Source organism: Macaca thibetana, chromosome 14 (genome assembly GCF_024542745.1).
Source record: "Macaca thibetana thibetana isolate TM-01 chromosome 14, ASM2454274v1, whole genome shotgun sequence".
NCBI classification, from domain to species: Eukaryota; Metazoa; Chordata; class Mammalia; order Primates; family Cercopithecidae; genus Macaca; species Macaca thibetana.
The window spans coordinates 77,546,551-77,566,436 of NC_065591.1; the positions used below are offsets into that span (position 1 = coordinate 77,546,551).

The following is a 19,886-nucleotide window of genomic DNA, read 5'->3' on the forward strand; positions in this document are numbered from 1 at the left end:
CATCTCTACTAAAAATACAAAAATTGGCGGGGCATGGTAGTGGGCACCTGTAACCCCAGCTACTCAGGAGGCTGAGGCAGGAGAATTGCTTGAACCCAGAAAGCGGAGGTTGCCGTGAGCCGAGATCACGCTATTGCACTCCAGCCTAGGTGACTGAGCGAAACTCCATCTCAAAAAAAAAAAAAAAAAAAAAGACCTGAGGAGACAATGGAAAGGGCATTGACCTAGGTTAGTTGCTCTTATTGGCAAGTGGGTAGAAGATTCTAGTATCTGTTTGGGAAAAGAGGCAAGTATTCTAGTGGTTTTCAATGACATTTATGAGATGCTTGTTGTTAGATCCCATGTTCACCTGTCACTCAGGCTTTCTTGAACCTACATTAAATCAGTGCTTGTTTTGAGAAAACTAAGCTGGTTGGGTCCTAAGGAAGAGTAATGTGCTTCATATACTAAAATCATCCCCAAAGGATTTTAACTACTTAAAAAAAAATCCTTGAGATCTGCTATGTCCTTTAAAACAAAATAAATAAAAATAAAACTCCTACTCTTAATAACATAGCCAAAGTTGCCCACTTAGAGGAGATGATTCCCAGAACTGTAGTGAAGACTGTAGAAATATTAGCCCAGAAGAAGTTCATTAGCCTTGTTAGGAAATTTAGATGTTTAGAATTCCTAAAATATTTTATTTAAAATGAGAAGTCAGGCTAATTTTCTAATACAATTTAAATCAAATGACAATTTATTCCAAGGGTTTTTACAAAATACTTTATGAAAATTTTACATACATAAGAAGTACAGTATAACTGAACAACTTACATTCTAATTAAAACTTTGTTGTAAAACATGTTTGTGACTACTCTTATGCTGATTTCATATAATAAAGTTATAAGAAAAACAATCATATATATGCAGGGTTTTAAAAAAATAAACTCATAAAAATACAGGCTTGAGATCTATCTTAGAATTAACTCAAAACAAGCCAACAACTGAATTTTACCTATGGCCAGTGGGTGGCACTAAAATACATTTGAGGCTTGTTTTAACTGCCTGTTTTCTCAAGGCAGAAAACACCAGTAAATTCAGTCTCATTGTCCTAACATGGAATTCCGCATTTTATTAGAGATTGCAGAGTAAATAGTTTCTTAAGATCCACTTTTTTTTTTTTTTAATCATCACTGATGTTCTGTCTCCATTCCGCGCCCCACTTTGAGTATCTTTCTGCTACTTTTTCCCACAACCTACAAAGGTCCTGCAAGGGTACCAGACCCTCTTAACTGTGGCACAGAATTGTGGTGTGAAACACATGATGGCAAACAAGAACATTTTGCTTATCAACAATACCCTGTGTTTAATGCTCTGGGGCAACTTTTTCTTTGAAGCAGCAGCAGATGTTCAATTTTCTTAGCTTGTTCAAATATATTCTTTAATGTTAGAGTCACAAATTACACATTTTGTTATTATTTAAATCCCTTAGGCCTTGTAATCAAAGAAGCACATGCAGATTGGCTTTTACATGCTGTATAGTATTCCTTAGATGCAATAGATAGAAAGTGAGGATATTTGTCCACCTACTCAGATTTTCAAGATCAGATTCCACGGGTTTAGTAGTTTCAGTGGAGGAGCCAGTAGAATTTGGGCTCATTTGGAAATCTTGGCAATCAAAAGCATTCTGAGAGGCAGTGTTGCTTCAATCCAAGTATTGGGGGAGTTTACCATCTTCTCCCAGAGAGCAACTTCCTCTGAAGTAGAGTCCATCCAGTCCACTTCAGTCCCATAACTTTTACCTGAAAAAAGGAAGCTTTGTATTTATAAAGAAACAGCTCATTGAGGGTAGGGGAAAGAGAGAAAGTCATTCCCCAATTATAACCACCAGTGGAAGCTAAGAAGAGCTTTCTTCACTGGGAGGGCAGATGTGAAACTCAATATAGGGATGAACTGTTCAACTGTCTGAGTGACTCCATTTTTGTGATCATTACCATAATTCCCAGAGCAATGATTTTTCTTCAAGTTAATGTAAAGGCCAGACAAAAATTCATCAGGGAATAAGGGAGTTAGGAGGACTCCTGTACTGAGTTGGAGATGACACTGGATGAGCTCTAGGTTAGTGTGACTGAGGCTTTAGTGTCTAACAGACTCAATTTTGAATCTTGGCTCTGCCACTTTGTAGCTGTGTTACTTACTTTCTTGAACTATCAGTTCCTTTGGGGGTAACATTAGTAACTACCTCATAGACTTGTGAGGATTCAATGAAATAATGTAAATAAAGCATTTAATACAGTGACTGGTGCTCCATAAATGTTATTGTTATTACTCAAAGCATACATTTAGGACTATAAATATTTTTACAGGGCAGACTAGTGATGAAGGCTTTTCTGTCCCTGCCACTGCCACAATAACTTAAGCTCTATATGGACAGACACTTCACCCTGTTAATCCTCATATCTGGAGCCCTTGGCACACAATCTGACATTTCTTTACTCATTTATTTCACTATACTTAACAGATATCTGTTTTCAGGATATCTCAGTTTTCACTGGGAAGAAGCAAAGCAACAAACAAACCTCCAGTATCTCTGGAAAAATTTGGCTCATGGAGAATTAAAAATGTAGCGAACAGTACCTGTTCCAAAGCCAATCCGAAGACCTCCCAAAAATTGGTTGGTTAATTTGTAATGGTCCCAGACAGTAAGCTCTACACAGGCTTCCATCAGATCTTCAGGCCTGAACCCATCATACACCATAGTGTGGTTGAAAATAGGGTTGGTGGTTTTCCCTACAGCTCTTGTCTTCTGGCGACTTTTCCTACTTGTATCTGGAAGGATGGTACTACAAAAAGAGGCATGATTGTGGGAGCATTTTAGTAAGATAGTGAACATTCATGCTTTCAATACATAACAAAACAGCTACTAAAGATTGACAATGGAGGAAAAGATGTGGAGAGAGAGTGGTGGTGGTGGTGGTTTGGCAGACAGTGGGGTTTGCGGTAGGGACACATCATGCTGAAAAGACTCTGGACCTAGAGTCAGCTATACTTGGTTTGAATCCTGACTCTGCTACCTCCTGGGTATGCATTTTAGGGAAAGTTACTCAACCTCACAGATACTTGCTTCTTCATCTATAAAATGGGAATAGTGATGCTGATTTCATAAGGTTAAAATTAGAATTAAATAACATATGCAAAACACTTAGCTCCATGCCTGCATTTAGTAAGTGCTTAATATGCGAGTAATCACTTGAGGATTCCCTTAAAATTTGGAAGCACAGGCTATCCTGATTAGCTGTGATAGCCTAAGACATCTGTGTTACACAGAATAGAAAAAGAAGACTCTAAATTGCTAGATTTGACTTCAGAAATAAATCATGTAATTTTTTTTACAATCACTTACATTTCACTTATGGTAACAATTAAATGAACTTTAACCTACCATGCCTCTTATAAGTGGCAATATAAGACAATACAAGTGGCAATACAAGGCAAGAAGGTCTGTGAATGATCTCAGAATGTGACTGACTGACTTGGTCTCAGAATGAGGCTGACTTGAGCCAAAAAATCTCACCAGCTGACATCTATAAAGAGTACGTGTAGGGAAAATCATAAATAATGTCATCTATGCTACTTCGATATATGTCACATATATATTTATTTATTTAATAGAGAAGGGGTTTTGCTGTGTTGACTAGGCTGGTCTCGAACTCCTGGGCTCAAGTGATCCATCTGCCTCGGCCTCCCAAAGTGCTGGAATTATAGGTGTGAGACAACTCGCCCTACCAGATATATGTCACATATATTTAAAAAGCTACAGTTGGTCTTCTGGTAGACTACATATAAATAAAATTAGTCAGAGAAACTAGGAGAGTGCATTAATATCTGTTTAGTTATTATTTACTAGATACCAGCCACTTTATATGTATAACAGAGAAGAGTTTGCCATTTAAAAACCCAGACTGTCTCAAGCTTAGTAAGGGCTGATTAACAAATCATTTTCCATATATGTACAGTCTCATACAATGACCCTTTGCAAATAGGCCACAAAACAGGTGAGACAAAGGGGAGAAGGAATTCTCCCTCTCCATAAAGGAGTCAAGGGGTGTGACATGTTACCGTTAGAAATTTAATAAACTCTTTTGAACTGATTATTGCCCTCACCAACAGATGTTTTCCCTAGAAGACATTACATACTGAGTATGAGGTCTCTAGTTTCCTTTGACCTCTTCCTTTATGATTTTAAAGCTAAATGAAGCCTTAAGAGTTCATGATATAGATTCCTCCAATTCATGTTTCCATTATCCCAAGTAAATTCATTTAAATTATGAATAATGAGTCAGCATTACAGATGTAGAGAACCGAAACAACCAGCAAAGGCCAGGCTATAGAACTGATACAGAGTTATCAATACTATTACCATTTAACAAAAGAATTTAGATGACTTCCCCTTAGCAGTGGTAGATCAAGGCATTCCTTCACCCAGATGTGCACTTCTCCAGTTGTAGGAAGCTTTTTACCTATAATAGAAAAAGAAGAGAAAATTTTCACTGCCAGTTCTCTTTTTGGCAATACTGTATCCAAAGCTGTCAGCCTAAAAATGTTCTGGCACGGAGATACTAGCTAGTACTTGATGATATCATCTGAACTGATTAAATCTATATAGTCTTAACTAAGTCTTTCATAATCTGGTTTTACTGAACTCAGCTCTATAAAAATAATTCATATTGACTGTAAGGACAGAGTATTACATCATTCATACATCATTCATTTGGGGTTTTGCTTGGTTCAACAAAATCAGACATCAGGAATGTGAATCATTCATTTACAGTTATATTCAAAATATCTCAATGAAATGCATATACCTTCCAAATATTAATACCAGTATCAATCGGTGCTAGTGGAAGCCATTTAAAACATATTTGAGTGTAAAGTACCCAAAACAGGTATTGGCTAAGGTAATCATTTTTAAGAGTAGTTACACTTTTTTTTTTTTTTTTTTTTTTTTTTGAGACATGGTCTCACTCTGTCACCCAGCTTGGAGTTCAGTGGTGCAATCATGGCTCACTGCAGCCTCAACCTCCTGGGCTCAAGTGATCCTCCTACCTCAGCCCTCCCGGAGTAGCTGTGACTACAGGCATGTGCCACCACACTTGGCTAATTTTTAAATTTTTGTAGAGAGAGAGTTTCGTCATGTTGCCCAGGCTTGTCTTGAACTCCTAACCTCAAGGGATCCACCTGCCTCAGCCTCCTAAAGTGTTGGGATTACAGGGGTGGGCCACCACACCCGGTCAAGAGTGGTTACACATTTTATAGGGATATTGTATGTATATATGTAATAGTTAATATTATGGGCAGTTACTAAGAACTTGGCTTAGTCTTAAATTGTTGTCTAGACTGGGTTCATATGAACAGAGGAATGCCACCAGATTTTTCTGACTGGGTTAGCTCAATCAGTTAACCAAACAGTATTTAGTGAGCATCTATCATATGCTCATCTTATGCTATGCTAGGAACATCATTAGATATACAGAGAATACATGAAATAATCTGTGTCCTTGGGAAATGTTTATAGTTATGCTGGAGAGAATAATTCAAATAAAATGATAAAAATGTAATATACAGTGAAACTCCAAGTTATTACTACAATGTTCTAGAAGATGATATGATCAGTGAGATCTAATATAGTTAGGAAAAGCTTTATGGAGGAGATGGGGCTTCGTCTAAGATTTTGGTAGGTTGAGGAGAAGAGGAAGCCATTTCAAGGAAGAAAAACTACATGGGCAAAAATTCAGACATGGTGGCACCCATCACAACACACAATACCCCTGCCCTCTACTACCAAGTGATAGAAGGTAAAAGGAAAATGGGGTTTCTATGAATGTTGACTTTAAATGATAGAATACAAATTATATGCAAAATAATCTACCTTTTAGGAAAATCCAGAAGTTACAAGGTGGTAGTCTGACAGCAATCTGGCCTGAAAATATGCTTTGCTTGCCCTCTAATTCTTTCTTTTTGTGTGGGCGGTACAAACGACATTAGAATGCTTTTCTTTAGTTCAGTTACTATCCTCACCATCAATTATTTCTTCCATCTCACTAGCTTCACTGCCTGGTTACTGAAAGCATTTGAGTTTACAACCCCTGATTTCAGCCATAATGTTCATACAGATTCTTAAAGAGACTAACTTGGGGAACTCCCTTGGGAAATGGATCAAGGAGCTGGCTGGCATTCATTTCCTGCTAGTCTCTTGCTCCTTAACTGGGCTGAAGACCTGACAAGGAGGCAACTGATAATCTTGAGGGAAAAGCTTTATCTCTTAATGAGACCCTGAGAGTGGAGGGCCAATGAGCTTTAAGTTCTCTGGAGTCCTCCTAATTCCCACCTGTGAAAAAGAACACTCAAGTTTTATTCTTATAGCACTATCAATAGGTCCAAATTCTGAACACAGGAATACACAAATTCTGAATACAGGTCATTCACATTGTGCAGATACAAACTTTTTGGAGAGTGAGGTGAAACCTAAGGACTATAAACTAAACTAAAAAAAAAAAAAAAAGAGAATTTTCTCATAGAAACAGAAAGTAGAATGATGATTACCAAAGCTGGCAGTAGGGGAAAAGGAAATTGTTGGTTAACAGATACAGAGTTTCAGATTTGCAAGATGAAAAGGTTCTGGAGATCTGTTTCCCAACAGTGTGAATATACTTAGAACTACTGAGTTGTACACTTAAAAATGGTGAAGATGGTAGATTTTATGGTTTTTGTCACAATAACAAAAAAAGAACTTTCTTATTTACAACTGTGAATAGACTCATTTGGTCTATACGTTACTAACTTGATAAGTTTGTTTAGGGCCTCACCTTTGAAAATGCATAATAAATACTGGGAGAAGAGAACGATAAGGAAAGGAAATAAATCTGAATAGAAAATCATTACATACCAGGGACTGGCTCTGGGACATACTGGAGAGCTAGTTTCATTTCACCTCTGTTTTCTGCTTCAAGGGCAACTGGTGCTGTCTGAAAAGTGAAGAAATGTCAGCTGGTGTGAGACAGACTTGTCATTCTGTTTGTTGGTACAGGTCCTATTAGAGAACCATATCTGTCCCATTTCTGGGACCATGTGTCACTCATGAGTGCTCTGGATTAAACTTTATCTCTGCATCAGAACTAGACTGTTGCCTTAATACCTGGGAAAGCTAGGCTGTATATCTTGAAAAATCTTGCAGGATACCCAGAAAATATTTCAAGGCCTTTAGTCTCAAAGATGGTGAAGAAACCAGAATGGCTTTCTTGGAGATGGGAGAGGTTTCTTAGAATGCTTTAATCTTAATCAAAACACAAATATTTTGTTAGCTATTCAGCCAGCATATATGACAATTTATTTGTATTCCCTTTATTTGAAGGAGTATGAGACAGTGTGTGAAAGTAAGGGGGAAAAGGCTATATCTTACATTTTCAAAGCTGCACTAATCTGATTATTTTAGGCCAAATGCAAAGAAGTCTGTAAGTATAACAAAGACTGAACAAGAATTTTTTTTTTTTTTTTTTTTTTTGAGATGGAGTCTCGCTCTGTCGCCCAGGCTGGAGTGCAGTGGCCGGATCTCAGCTCACTGCAAGCTCCGCCTCCCGGGTTTACACCATTCTCCTGCCTCAGCCTCCCGAGTAGCTGGGACTACAGGTGCCTGCCACCTCGCCTGGCTAGTTTTTTTGTATTTTTTAGTAGAGACGGGGTTTCATCGTGTTAGCCAGGATGGTCTCGATCTCCTGACCTCGTGATCCGCCTGTCTCGGCCTCCCAAAGTGAACAATAATTTTTAAAATTTCTATCTGTTATTTTCAAGTACACCTTGAGTATTCCCTATCTGAAATGCTTGGGACCAAAAATGTTTCAGATTTCGGATTTGTTTTTTGAATTCTGTAATATTTGCATATACATAATGAGATATCTTAGGGATGGGACCCAAGTCTAAACACAAAATTCATTTATGTTTCATATACATCTCCCACACATAGCTTGAAGGTAATTTTATATAATATTTTTAATAACTTTATGCAACCTATCACATGAGGTCAGGTGTGGAATTTTCCACTTGTGGCATCATATCGGCACTCAAAAAGTTTCAGATTTTGGAGCATTATGGATTTGAAATTTTTGGATTAGGGATGCTAAACCTGTAAGAAAGATAGTTTTACTTTCAAATTCGGGCTCTTTAGAGCTTTATTTTCAAAACCTGGGTATGTATCAGAAACATAATGGTAGCCAGTTAAAAATGAGATGATTTTGGTATCTTCTGAGGAGTTCAGGTCTTGGGTAGGGCTAGAATAAGTGCTTCATGTGATTTTGATATAACATTTGAGAATCATTTCTTTAGTGGAACTAAAACAGTTCCACTGTTGTGTAGACAATAAGTAATGGTTTGTATTAGTTATTTATATTTATCACTTCCTACTATGATGGACTAGCTTGGATCACATCAACCCCTAAACTAAGAACAATTTAAAAGGCGGGATTTTAAATATCAAATTGAAAGTGCTCAATAAGTATTAATACAGACGGGACTCAAATGAACAAGATCTTAGAGTGTGACATTCTTCTAGGCTTTTCACTTTGAGGCATTTAAGTAGTGCCACACTGAGCACATAAAAAGCCTAACAGAAAGAGACTGAAAAGGTGAGCAGGACTTTTAGCAGTTTCATGAGGCTGGAGAGACAAAACTTGGAGTCCATGGCCTGCCAAGAAGGAATGGCAATGGAAAAGCACTCTAAACCAGTGGTTTTCAAAGTATGGTTTCTAGGCCAGCAGCATTGATGGGGAACCTGTTAAAAAATGTATATTCTTGGGCCCATAAATCTTGGGAATAGGGCTCAGAATCAGGTGGGTGGTTTTTTTTTGTTTTTTGTTTTTTGTTTTTTGAGACAGGGTCTTGCTCTGTTGCCCAGGCTAGAGTGCAATGGTGTGATCTCAGTTCACTGCAACCACCACCTCCCGGGTTCAAGTGATCCTCCCATTTCAGCCTCTTGAGTAGCTGGGACTACAGGTGCATAACACCAATCCCAGTTAATTTCTTTGCAAAGGCAGGGTTTTGCCATGTTGCCCAGGCTGGTCTCCATCCAACTCCTGGACTCAAGCAATCCACACCTCAAACTCACAAAGTGCTGGGATTACAGGTGAGAGCCACCACATCCAGCCCCAGAATCTGTAATTTAATAAGTCCTTCAGGTGAATCAGATGCATGCTGATTTTGAGAACTACTTCCCATGGCTTTCAGTTGTAACCTCTGAAGGGCCTTAACCTAGGAATATGAGCAAACAAAAACTAGACCAGATCACTTGAAAACTGGGCTTGTGCTTCAAAGTCAGTTCATTCCCAGATTAAATGAAGGTGGTCTATGCCTGCTTTGTCAGAAGCAAAAGTAAATCTTCCCAAATTATTCCTAGAACGTTCTCATATGCAACACCCCACATATGATTAAAAAATGAACAGGCATATCAAGACAAAGAACTAAGCGTCCAAACTAAGATTTTAAAAAACAGATAAGCAGAACTCACAAATTTTTAAGATATTGAAATTTTCAAGTACATACATTAAATAACTTTGCATGCTATATTTATAAAGACAACGTTAAGATAGAGAATTTTAGGAGAGAAACGGAATCAAAACAGAGTTAAAAGAAAATATACTTTTGAAAATATAAGTTTTATATTATAGATTGGCTGAAATCGTAGATGGTTTTAACAACAGAATAGACAGCAGATAAAATTGTTGAATTGTAAGACAGGTTATCAAAAAATGGACTGAAATATAAGAAAAAAAGAATATACAGCATAAGAGACATATTGGACAGAATAAAAAGGTATAATATACTTGTAATTGGAGTTTCCAGAAGGAGAGGAAAAAATAGTGGGGCAATAGTAATATTTGAAGAAATAATTGCTGGTAAATTTTCAAAGTGATGAAAGATACCAAAACATAGATAGATTCAAGCAGCTCAGTGAACCCCAAACCTCAGGATAAATTAAACTACACCTAGGCTCATTATAGTACAACTGCTAAAAATCAAAGACAAAGAAAAGTATCCTAAAATCTGGAAAAGAACACATAACCTTCAAAGGAGCAAAATTAAGACTAATAGCTGACTTCACAACAGAAATGACCAAATACTATGAAGTGACATCTTCAAAACACGGAAAGAAATAATTGTCAACCTAGCAACAGAGCAAAAATATCCCTCAAAGATTGAAAAAGATGTTATGATACCAAGAAAATCTGAAAGAATCTGTTGCCAGGAGATACTCACTAACAGTAAAACTAAAGGAGAGTCTTGAAGAGAAGAAACAACTCCACGGAGAAATCCAGGAAAGGAGAAAGAGCAATGGAAAGCCAAATATGTGGTCAAATCTATAGATTAGATAGACTGTATAAAACAATAATAGTAATGTCTTATGGGACTTAAAAATATATACAATTAAAACATGACCAAAAATAGCACAAAGGATGGGAGAATGGGTAAATGGAGTTAAAATGTTCTTGGTTCCTTTCATTGTTCTGAAAGTGGCAAAAGTTCTCATTTATATTACAGTTTTAATTCAAGGATGCATATTGTAATCTCTATAGGAACTAATAAAGAAAAATGAAAATAAACTATAACTGACATATTAAGACAGAGAAAAGAATGGAATAATAATCCCAAAGGAGGCAATTATGAAAATAAGAAAATAGGAAAAATAGTAAGATACTAGGTTTGGACCCAAATATGTCAATAATTACATTAAGTGCAAATGGACTAGATAATCCAATTAAGAGACAAATATTTTAAGACTGGAAAAACATCAAAACTATTGCTTATAAAAATATATCTGTACTACAAGAATTTTAAAAGGCTGAAAATCAAAAGACAGAAACAAACTTCTCATCAAAAGGAAGCTAATAGAACTATACAAATATAGGCAAATTAGATTTTAAGGCAATAAGTATTACTAGAGATAAAAAGGGAATTTCAAGATGATAAAATGGTTCATTTATCAATAAAATATAACAATTCTAGTTGTATGTATATATAATAAGACAATCTCAAATACAGTGAATTAAAAATAATAAATCTAAAAGGAGAAAAAGACAAATCCACAATTGTAACTCTACGAGTAATTCACAGTACACACAGACATAAAATCCATGAGGATATAAAAGATTTCAGGAACCAGTTTTGACTTAATTGATATAGAACATTACATCCTTTAACCATCGAATACACTTTGGTTTCAAGTGACACATGGAACATTTATCAAAATTCAGCCAGATATTAGGCTAAAAGTCAGTATCAAATTTCAAAGGATTGAATTATTTAAAAGACCTTCCTGTAGTCTCTGAAACATTTGTGTTAAATGATTTAAACATTCTCCCAATAACCTTTTTACCTTTCTTTTTTTTTCTCTAGTTTAAAATTATCCCAAACTACAGATCTGTGCTCTGAATTAAATGCAGTTAAGCTTTTTCCTATACACCAGGCCCCACATCAACCAACCAAATAAACAAACAAAAAACTCCAGACTCACCTTCCGCTTCAGAGGGTACCATCTCAATTGTTTATTCTGTTTGTTATCCCAGTCCCACGTTTCCAAATCAAGTTCCACCTCCCCTAGGAAACTATTGCGCTTAAATGTATCCCGATGCCAAACGGACAGGTTCAGCTTCTGTGTCTTTAAGATTTGTTTTTCAATTTTATACTGAAGTTCAAAGAAGAAAATTAAATGATGAATAACATTACTTGATGCCAAGGTTATGACATACAGATGAAGAGAAAATTCATCTGTATGTATCAAATTTTCTTATCTGTTAGGTTTCAAGTCCCAAAAATATTGCAAAGTCATCTTATTCTAAGTGTCTTGTTTCAAAGAGGTAAAAATCCATCTTTCATAAAAGCTGATTTGCTTCCCCACTCTCGAAAAGCAAGCCAAGACTCAAATATCATAGTTGGTAATAGTTCTCTAACAATAAAAGCCAATTTTTCAATTTTTGCTGAATATTTTTAGACTAGATGTAATACAAAATTCAGTCTAAAACACAAATCAAGTTTAACACAATTCTCTGTTTCCTACTGAAGAACAAGGTATTTTTTTAAATAGTCTTTTTAGAGCAGTTTTTGGTTTACAGCAAAACTGAGAACAGTATGCCATGTATGCCGCCACATACACACACCTCCCCCACTATCAACGTCCCACACAGACAAAGTATTTAAAAAAAAATAAACAAACTTGTCTTTTCCGGCTTCATATGGCCAAGTAGAAAAGATCTGGCATCCTAACAGTTTTTCATCTCAAATGTAGTCAATCTTTAATTATATATAATCATGGAAAGGACAATAGTACTTCTAATCTAAAAATAATTTCCATTTGGCTTCATGATGTACTACTTGAATGTCCATTGTGGTTGTAGCAGGTCTGTCTTTCTCTGAGCTTAACATTTAAATTATCTGGCTTTTCCTGAGTATAGGGTTGAGGTAGTTGACCCAGAAATAGCTAGGGTACTAGGGTATATCATAGTCAAACTGTAATTAAAAACTTGCTACAAAAATTCCACAGGTGGTTAATTCAGACCATGGATGACTGAGTGTTGATTTAACTGCTTATTTTTCCAGAGGATGATCAAATACTTGGACAGAGTTTTCAGAAAGAGGGAATGAATAACACCTATTTTTAGCTTTAAATGATCTGTTAGTCATGACTAAGGCAGCATGATGTAGTTTTGGGGGAGAAAAAGAATATGAGCCAAGTATACTTTCTATTCATCTGTCCATTTATCTTTCCAGTAAACATTTTTTGAATACCTATCCCAGATTAAGGATCAAGATTTATTAAATGCTTAATGTGTGCTGATCTTTCACACAAATTAACTAATTTACTGTTCTCAACTGCTAAGGTAGGTAGGTAAGTACTATTATTATCTTCCTTTTGCAAATCTGAAAACTAGCATTATCCCCACTTGGCAGATCCGAGGTGCCCAAAGACACACAGTTTACAAAAAAACACTGAGTTGGTCCCTACCCTCATGGAACTTACAATTTAGTGGCAAGGAAGACAATTAAACCACTAGTTAAACTGCTGTTAACATATCCTGCTATAAAGCAAGATTATCGGGGCAGCAGACAGCAGGAGAACTTAGGGGTTAAGTATAGCTCCTCATAAAGAGGTATTTAAGACAGTGGAGGAGGTAGTTAGGGAAATAATGTGTGGAAGAATATTCCAGCCTGAAAGAACAGAAATTCACAGAATTGTGAGAAAATGTACTTCCTTAAAATAATAGAAAAGAATTCAGGGTGACTGGAACAAAGACTATGAGAGAGGAAAGTTGAGGCTGGAGTTCAGGTTGTGAACAGACTGGTGTGCATGTTAAGAAAGATTGCTTTGACCCTAAGGGTTATAGAAAGCAGAAAAATTGCATAATCAGAATTGTGCTTTTAGAAGATCACTCTGGTTGCAATGCTCAACTTTATCAGCTGTGGTGTTTTTTGTTGTTGTTGTTTTGTTGTTTTGCTTTTTTTGAGACAGAGTTTCACTCTAGTTTTCACTCTAGTCACCCATGCTGGAGTGCAGTGGCATGATCTCAGCTCACTGCAACCTCCGCCTCCCCGGTTCAAGCCATTCTACCTCAGCTTCCCGAGTAGCTGGGATTATAGGTGCCTGCCACCATGCCGGCTCATTTTTGTATTTTCAGTAGAGACAGGGTTTCACCATTTTGGTCAGACTGATCTTGAACTCCTGACCTGACCCCAAAGTTGCTGGGATTACAGGCATGAACCAACATGCCCAGCCAAGCTGTGTGATTTTAAATAAGTTACTTCATTTCTCCAAGTTTCATTTGCCTCATCTGTGAGATGCAGACACCAATACCAGCCGGCCAGTGTATGTGTGGGCAGTGAATGAAATAATGTATACAACATTCATGGTGTTTTGTCTCAAACAAAACAGTCTCAGAACATTTGTATTCCTTTCCTTCTCCTCTCTTGGTGACTGACTTTATCCTGTAGAGCTACTACCCAAGAAGATATGGTAAATAGGTCACCATCTGGGATTTTCCTATTGAGAGAGTTCATAGATACCCGCAGTATTTCGTTATACACAGGATTCAAGGTTTTCTTCACTACGAGTGTTTTCTTCTTGCCCATTTTGCCTTTGTCTGGTAACAAATAGGCCTTTACATATCTAAAAAGGAGAATTGAACAGACAAGAAAGTCAAAGAAAATAAAAGTGATGTTTCCACGTCTAGTTTTTTAAATACATTGAAAACTGACCACAGAAATAATTATTTCATGACACTAAGAAAAGCAATGAATAACAAATTTTCCCACCAATACCTTTATACTTAAATGTGTAAAGGGTTTTAATGGAATTGATCATTTAATATTGTTCCGAAGATTTTTAATGGACATTTCCAGAATTCCTTTTTTCCTTTGGCCTTAACTAATATGCAGGGGTGGAAAGGAGCAGAAAACACACTTCTAGGCCGGGCACAGTGGCTCACACCTGTAATCCCAGCACTTTGGGAGGCTGAGGTGAGTGGATCACCTGAGGTCGGGAGTTCAAGACCAGCCTGACCAACATGGAGAAACCCCATGAGCCACGCTGGTCTCAAAAAAAAATCAAAAAACAAAAAACAACACCCCCCACACACACACACACACACACACACGCAGCTACAAAATTAGGTGGGTGTGGTGGCGCATGCCTGTAGTCCCAGGTACTCAGGAGGCTGAGGCAGGAGAATCGCTTGAACCTGGGAGGCGAAGGTTGTGGTGAGCTGAGATCGTGCCAGGCTGGGCACCAAGAGTGAAACTCCGTCTCAAAAAAAAAAAAAAAGAGGAAAACACACTTCCAACATAGAGCTTAAATCTGTTAGTTTGGTTCCCTCTAAGAAAACGCTTTGGTGCTGTATTTTTAAGTTTTTGTTACTGTCTTTGAAATACATTCATCTTAGTAAATACCTAGTCAAGTTATCTTCAATATTAAAAAAATAAAGGATGTTGAGCTTAGTTATTTTTATAATAAGAATAAGAAAAAAGAATTGGGCTTGTCTCGGCAAAGTAAGAATCAGACTTCTGCACAGGGATAAGTGGGGAATACCATTCAGCGTTTGCAAAAAAAAAACTGAAGTGCAATCAAACCTGTGATTTAAAAAAATAATTTTAGCAATTTCCCCTAAAGTTCTGTAAGATATAATTTAAATATGAAAATTCTCTCATTCTAGGGTCTTAACTATTTTTATACCACTGAGCATTATGAAGTGTGTCCCATGTGTCCCTAATTTTGTAAAACGTTTGAGAGTGTGAAAGAAAGAGACAGGTTCAGGTCCTCATTCCTCATTTTGCTTCTATCTGAATTCACATATATGGGTTACTTGTCTTCTCTGGTGCTTGCGTTCTTATCTGTAAAATGAAGGAACTGAACAAGATGACCCCAAAGGTCCTTTCCAAGTTGAAACATTTTGTGCTTCTCTGTGATTTTTATAATTTAATGCTTGACATATGTTTTATACAATAAAACAGCATTTTCCGCCAACTTTTCAAACGTTCCTTTTAACACATACCCTCCCTCCTCTTTGATTATTTCCTTCCAATTCCTATAAAGATTGACAGTTTGAGAACTAAGAGAAGGTAGGTGACTCTAAAATGTACTTACGGGTCTGAACGCTGTTTTTTTACATCCACTGCTGCTAAGTCCTTACACTGGGCCACAAAAACATGCAACTCCTTCAGTGACTCCACATATTCAATTGCAAACTGAATATTTCCTTTAACTTCCAGATTTCCAAAGTCTCCACTATAAACACTCATCACACTGCCACTCACCTGAAAGCATCAGAAATGCATAGTGTTTGTCTCTGTCTTGTTCTTAAACCTAGCACAAGGATCATGGATATAATCCTTACTGGCATTATTTCTTTAGCTTGCTTATAAAAGCAGTTAATTAAACATAGCATAAAGACATATCTATAAAGACAACCTGACATGATATACATGACTAGAGTTTTTTGTTTCATTTTGTTTTTGAGATAGAGTCTTGCTCTGTTGCCCTGGCTGGAGTGCAGTGGCTTCATCTCGGCTCACTGCAACCTCTGCCTCCCAGGTTCAGGCGATTCTCCTGACTCAGCCTCCCAAGCAGCTGGGATTACAGGCGTGTGCCACCATGCCCGGCTAATTTTTGTATTTTTTTTAGTAGAGACAGGGTTTCACCATGTTGGCCAGGCTGGTCTCAAACTCCTGACCTCAGGTAATTCGCCCGCCTCGGCCTCCCAAAGTGCTGGGATTACAGACGTGAGCCACTGCGCTCAGCCATATCTCCAATTTTCTAGATGACTGAATAAATCAATTTTAGGTTGTAAATTTATGAGGGCAGTTGTAAAAAAAAAAAAAAAAAAAAAAGGTATCCTTCAAAATGACCTTTTTGAAAGGTATTACTAAATTTTATATATTTTTAGTAGAGATGGGGTTTCACCAAGTTAGCCAGGCTGGTCTCGAACTCCTGAGCTCAAGTAATCTGCCCACCTTGGCCTCCCAAAGTGTTGCAATTACAGGCGTGAGCCACAGCGCCCAGCCGACTAATGTTTTTAAAAAATTTTCCCCGTAAGACATAGATGAAAAGTGAAATGCAATGTTATTTAGATGCTGGCTCATTTCAAAGCAGGGTGATTTTATGCTAGGTGGCATTCAAAGGCATCCATTTTCAGGCATGCTTAATATTTAAAATCCGAAAGAAAGAAGATGTGAGAAAACCCAGACACTCTAATCACAGTGACACACTGCTGTATCAAATTTCCAAGGCACTAACAAGGAATTTTACCATGTTAACCATCCACTGAATCTAGGAAAATGCTTACTGAGCCATGCGCTTTTAGAGGTCAGAAAGGGTAGAAAATGGATGATTGATGAAGGGAGTTTAAAACCTTCCCAAAGGCAGATGTTCGATTTTTATCAGCAGAAACTCAATTTAAATAGGTTTTTAAAAAAGGTTTCAGTAACACAAGGCTAGCAAGAATTTAAGCACAACTTTATCATTTGTTTAGCATACTTGGTAAAATATATGTATGTGTAGGCATATCTGATACTCAGATAAGTGTATGTGGATATATTTACATATATTTTTACATACATACTACATGCACACACAACTTCACCTTATGCAAGAAGTTCTATGTAAAGTCAAATTAGATTCCCTTAAATCAAATCTGAGTAACTACACTTAAGGATCTTTCCTTTTAAAATGCTGCTCAGATGCCTTCTAAAAGGCAAAGAATTACCTCTCATATTCTTTCATGTCAACTGGCATATTGATTCATCAGGATTACTAAAAGAGAGGTACAATTCTATGAAGCATATCTGATACAAGCAGGTTTTACCATAGTTACCCCATGTGTTGCACAGAAAAATTTAGTGGTTCATCTTCTTGGCAATTTAAGTTTATTTGTGAAGTACTTATATCAACAACAAAAAAAAAACCCCAAACATTTATTTATGATGAATATGAACCACTTTAGTCTAAAAAAAAAAAATAGATGTAGCTAGCCAGAAGCTAAGTATGGATTAGAGAAACTGCTTGTGCCCTGAGAAATACAGGAGGAGGCTGTTTTACAATGAGCATGAGCATGTCAGAGCAAAGTTCAGAGATGCGGAGAGATATTAACATGGAGCCTTTGTTTACATACAGAAGACAAGGACGTCATGCCAGAGGAGCTGCTAAGATTGGTTAAAGAGCTCGGGCTCTTCTTGTGTCTGCTGAGCTGGTAACTGCTTTCTGATGCTGTATCTGTTTCTCTGTCATCACTCTACAAAACAGCATATAATATGCACAATATTTAAATTCAGAATGAGTCAAGATCAGAATCTCTGTTTAGGCAAAGATGGTATTTTGGTATCCCACTGACATTTCTGCAAGGTCAAAGGATGCTAGTGCTAATTGCCAGGGTATGGGATTCAGGATGGAGTGGGTGGTCTGCCTGACCTCACCTAAGGAGGAAGGCAGTGCTTAGCTACCAAAACAACAAAGTGATTTTTTTCACCTACAAAGTAGTCTCTCCCAAAGTGCTACAGAAGACAGCACTATTGCGCGCTTTCTTGCCACTCTTTTAATATTATATATTTATTTGCCTGGGGAACTCTATTGGTATATATGAGAAATTAACTTTACCCAGATAATAAAAAGATTTACTGTTAAAAACAAAACATCATATTTAATTCCTCTTGTTATTAGCATAGCCTGTAACTTCTCTAAAAATCAAATCTTTTACTTGAGACACTATTAAACTAGGAAAAAAGAAATGGTAGTCTGATCTGTTTCAACTCAAAGCCATATATATATTTTTTAATTTTTAAAATTTTTAAACTTCCCATTACATATTCCTATGTGTTATTGTGCTTATCTTTTTGTTGCTAGAGGGAAGTATATTAAATTATACATTCTACCCACATTAGATTTTAACACATTTAAAAAAAGGAAGATACAGGTACTTATTTTAAATATGTCCCAGGAAATATTTACCTGGGAAAAGAAAGAAAAGTTACAGTAACAAATTTTGTTATATTTGAATCTAAAGTTTATTAAATAGTAGCTTTAAAAATTTATGATTCAGAGTGAGCTCCTTTTAGGGTTAGAGAGCTTATGGAACAGTTCAGTGGCACCAGGGGTTAAGGGACACCTTTACGGAGTGGTTAGTTCATGCCAGCATATTCCAGGACCATGCAATTATGCATCAATATAATGGATGCCAATTCTAATGCAGATTAATAAAGGAGTTAAAGAAAACCAAAATTAATGCTTTACATGGATAAGAATCCTTTCTCAAGGATTAAAACAATTCATATCTTTTAAATGTCTCTGTTGTCACACTCTCTCCCCACATGCTGAGAGTCATTTCCCTCTATTTTAGCGCCTACTACATTCTACCTAGTATATCAGATCATTAGTGAATTATTGGAAGAACAGGACTCTGCCTTGTTGATCTGGAATGGTGTTTTACACGTAACTGGCACTCAAAAAATGTGACTGATGATAAGTCTCAAAGGGAACAGATGAGCAAGGCCTGATTGCATTTCCACTTTCCTTAATACCCGATTCAACTCATACCCCACGTAAAATGACACAGCTTAATTCTGGCATCTCTGATACACAAACCTAAATGATTTGAACTCTCTTCTGTGTGGAGCTATGAGACAACAGGTTAAAATTGAAGGAAGAACAAAAATTAACCAGGAACTTATATAATTTGCCTCATACACACACATACACACACACATACACACACACACTCTTTTTTTTTTTTAACTAGAGTCTCACTCTATCACCTAGGCTGGAGTGCAGTGGCACGATCTCGGCTCACTACAACCTCTGCCCCCCGGGTTCAAGCAATTCCCCTGCCTTACTCTCTCGAGTAGCTGGGATTATAGACATGAGCTGTGACACTCAGCTAATATTTTGTATTTTTAGCATAGACAGGGTTTTGCTATGTTGGCCAGGCTGGTCTCAAACTCCTGGGCCTCAAGTGATCTGCCCGTCTCAGTCTCCCAAAGTGCCAGGATTACAGGCATGAGCCACCATGCCCGGCCTCATATTATTATATGGTTGAACTGCACGGCATGCCTACTGCTGGCTTCTAGCTAATGAATTACTTTCAAAGAATGAGTGATTCTTTCCAAAGGAAACTGTAACATGTGCTCTTAACCACAGGCAAGAGCTGAATATTGGCAGATACAGTTCATCAAAGGCCCAAGAATGGACAAAAGGATGCCCAGGCCAGTGACAGAATATAATTTATGTGTTGCCCAGAGCTTTCCTCAACATTCCATCTACTAAGAGAATACTTGATAAGGAAGCCTTTTATTTCACCGTTAGAAATCAGACCAAAACTACGAAC

At 37.1% G+C, this 19,886-nt stretch overlaps 1 protein-coding gene across 19 annotated transcripts in view; it reads right to left on the minus strand.

Moving 5' to 3' along the window:
* Positions 1-705: 705 nt before the first annotated feature.
* SYTL2 (synaptotagmin like 2) overlaps positions 706-19,886 on the minus strand; it is a 161,740-nt gene continuing 142,559 nt past the window's right edge. For 14 of the 19 annotated variants that reach the window (XM_050755785.1, XM_050755782.1, XM_050755776.1 and 11 more), the window contains 8 exons: positions 17,682-17,801; positions 15,659-15,828; positions 14,083-14,185; positions 11,540-11,710; positions 6,926-7,004; positions 4,400-4,499; positions 2,617-2,822; positions 706-1,781 (listed from right to left, as the gene is read on the minus strand). In XM_050755785.1, coding sequence (XP_050611742.1) covers positions 1,636-1,781; positions 2,617-2,822; positions 4,400-4,499; positions 6,926-7,004; positions 11,540-11,710; positions 14,083-14,185; positions 15,659-15,828; positions 17,682-17,801 — 1,095 coding nt within the window. In that variant the 3' untranslated portion in view covers positions 706-1,635. The remainder of the gene's footprint in view (positions 1,782-2,616; positions 2,823-4,399; positions 4,500-6,925; positions 7,005-11,539; positions 11,711-14,082; positions 14,186-15,658; positions 15,829-17,681; positions 17,802-19,886) is intronic. The other 5 variants (XM_050755787.1, XM_050755786.1, XM_050755783.1 and 2 more) reach the window with 1 other exon arrangement.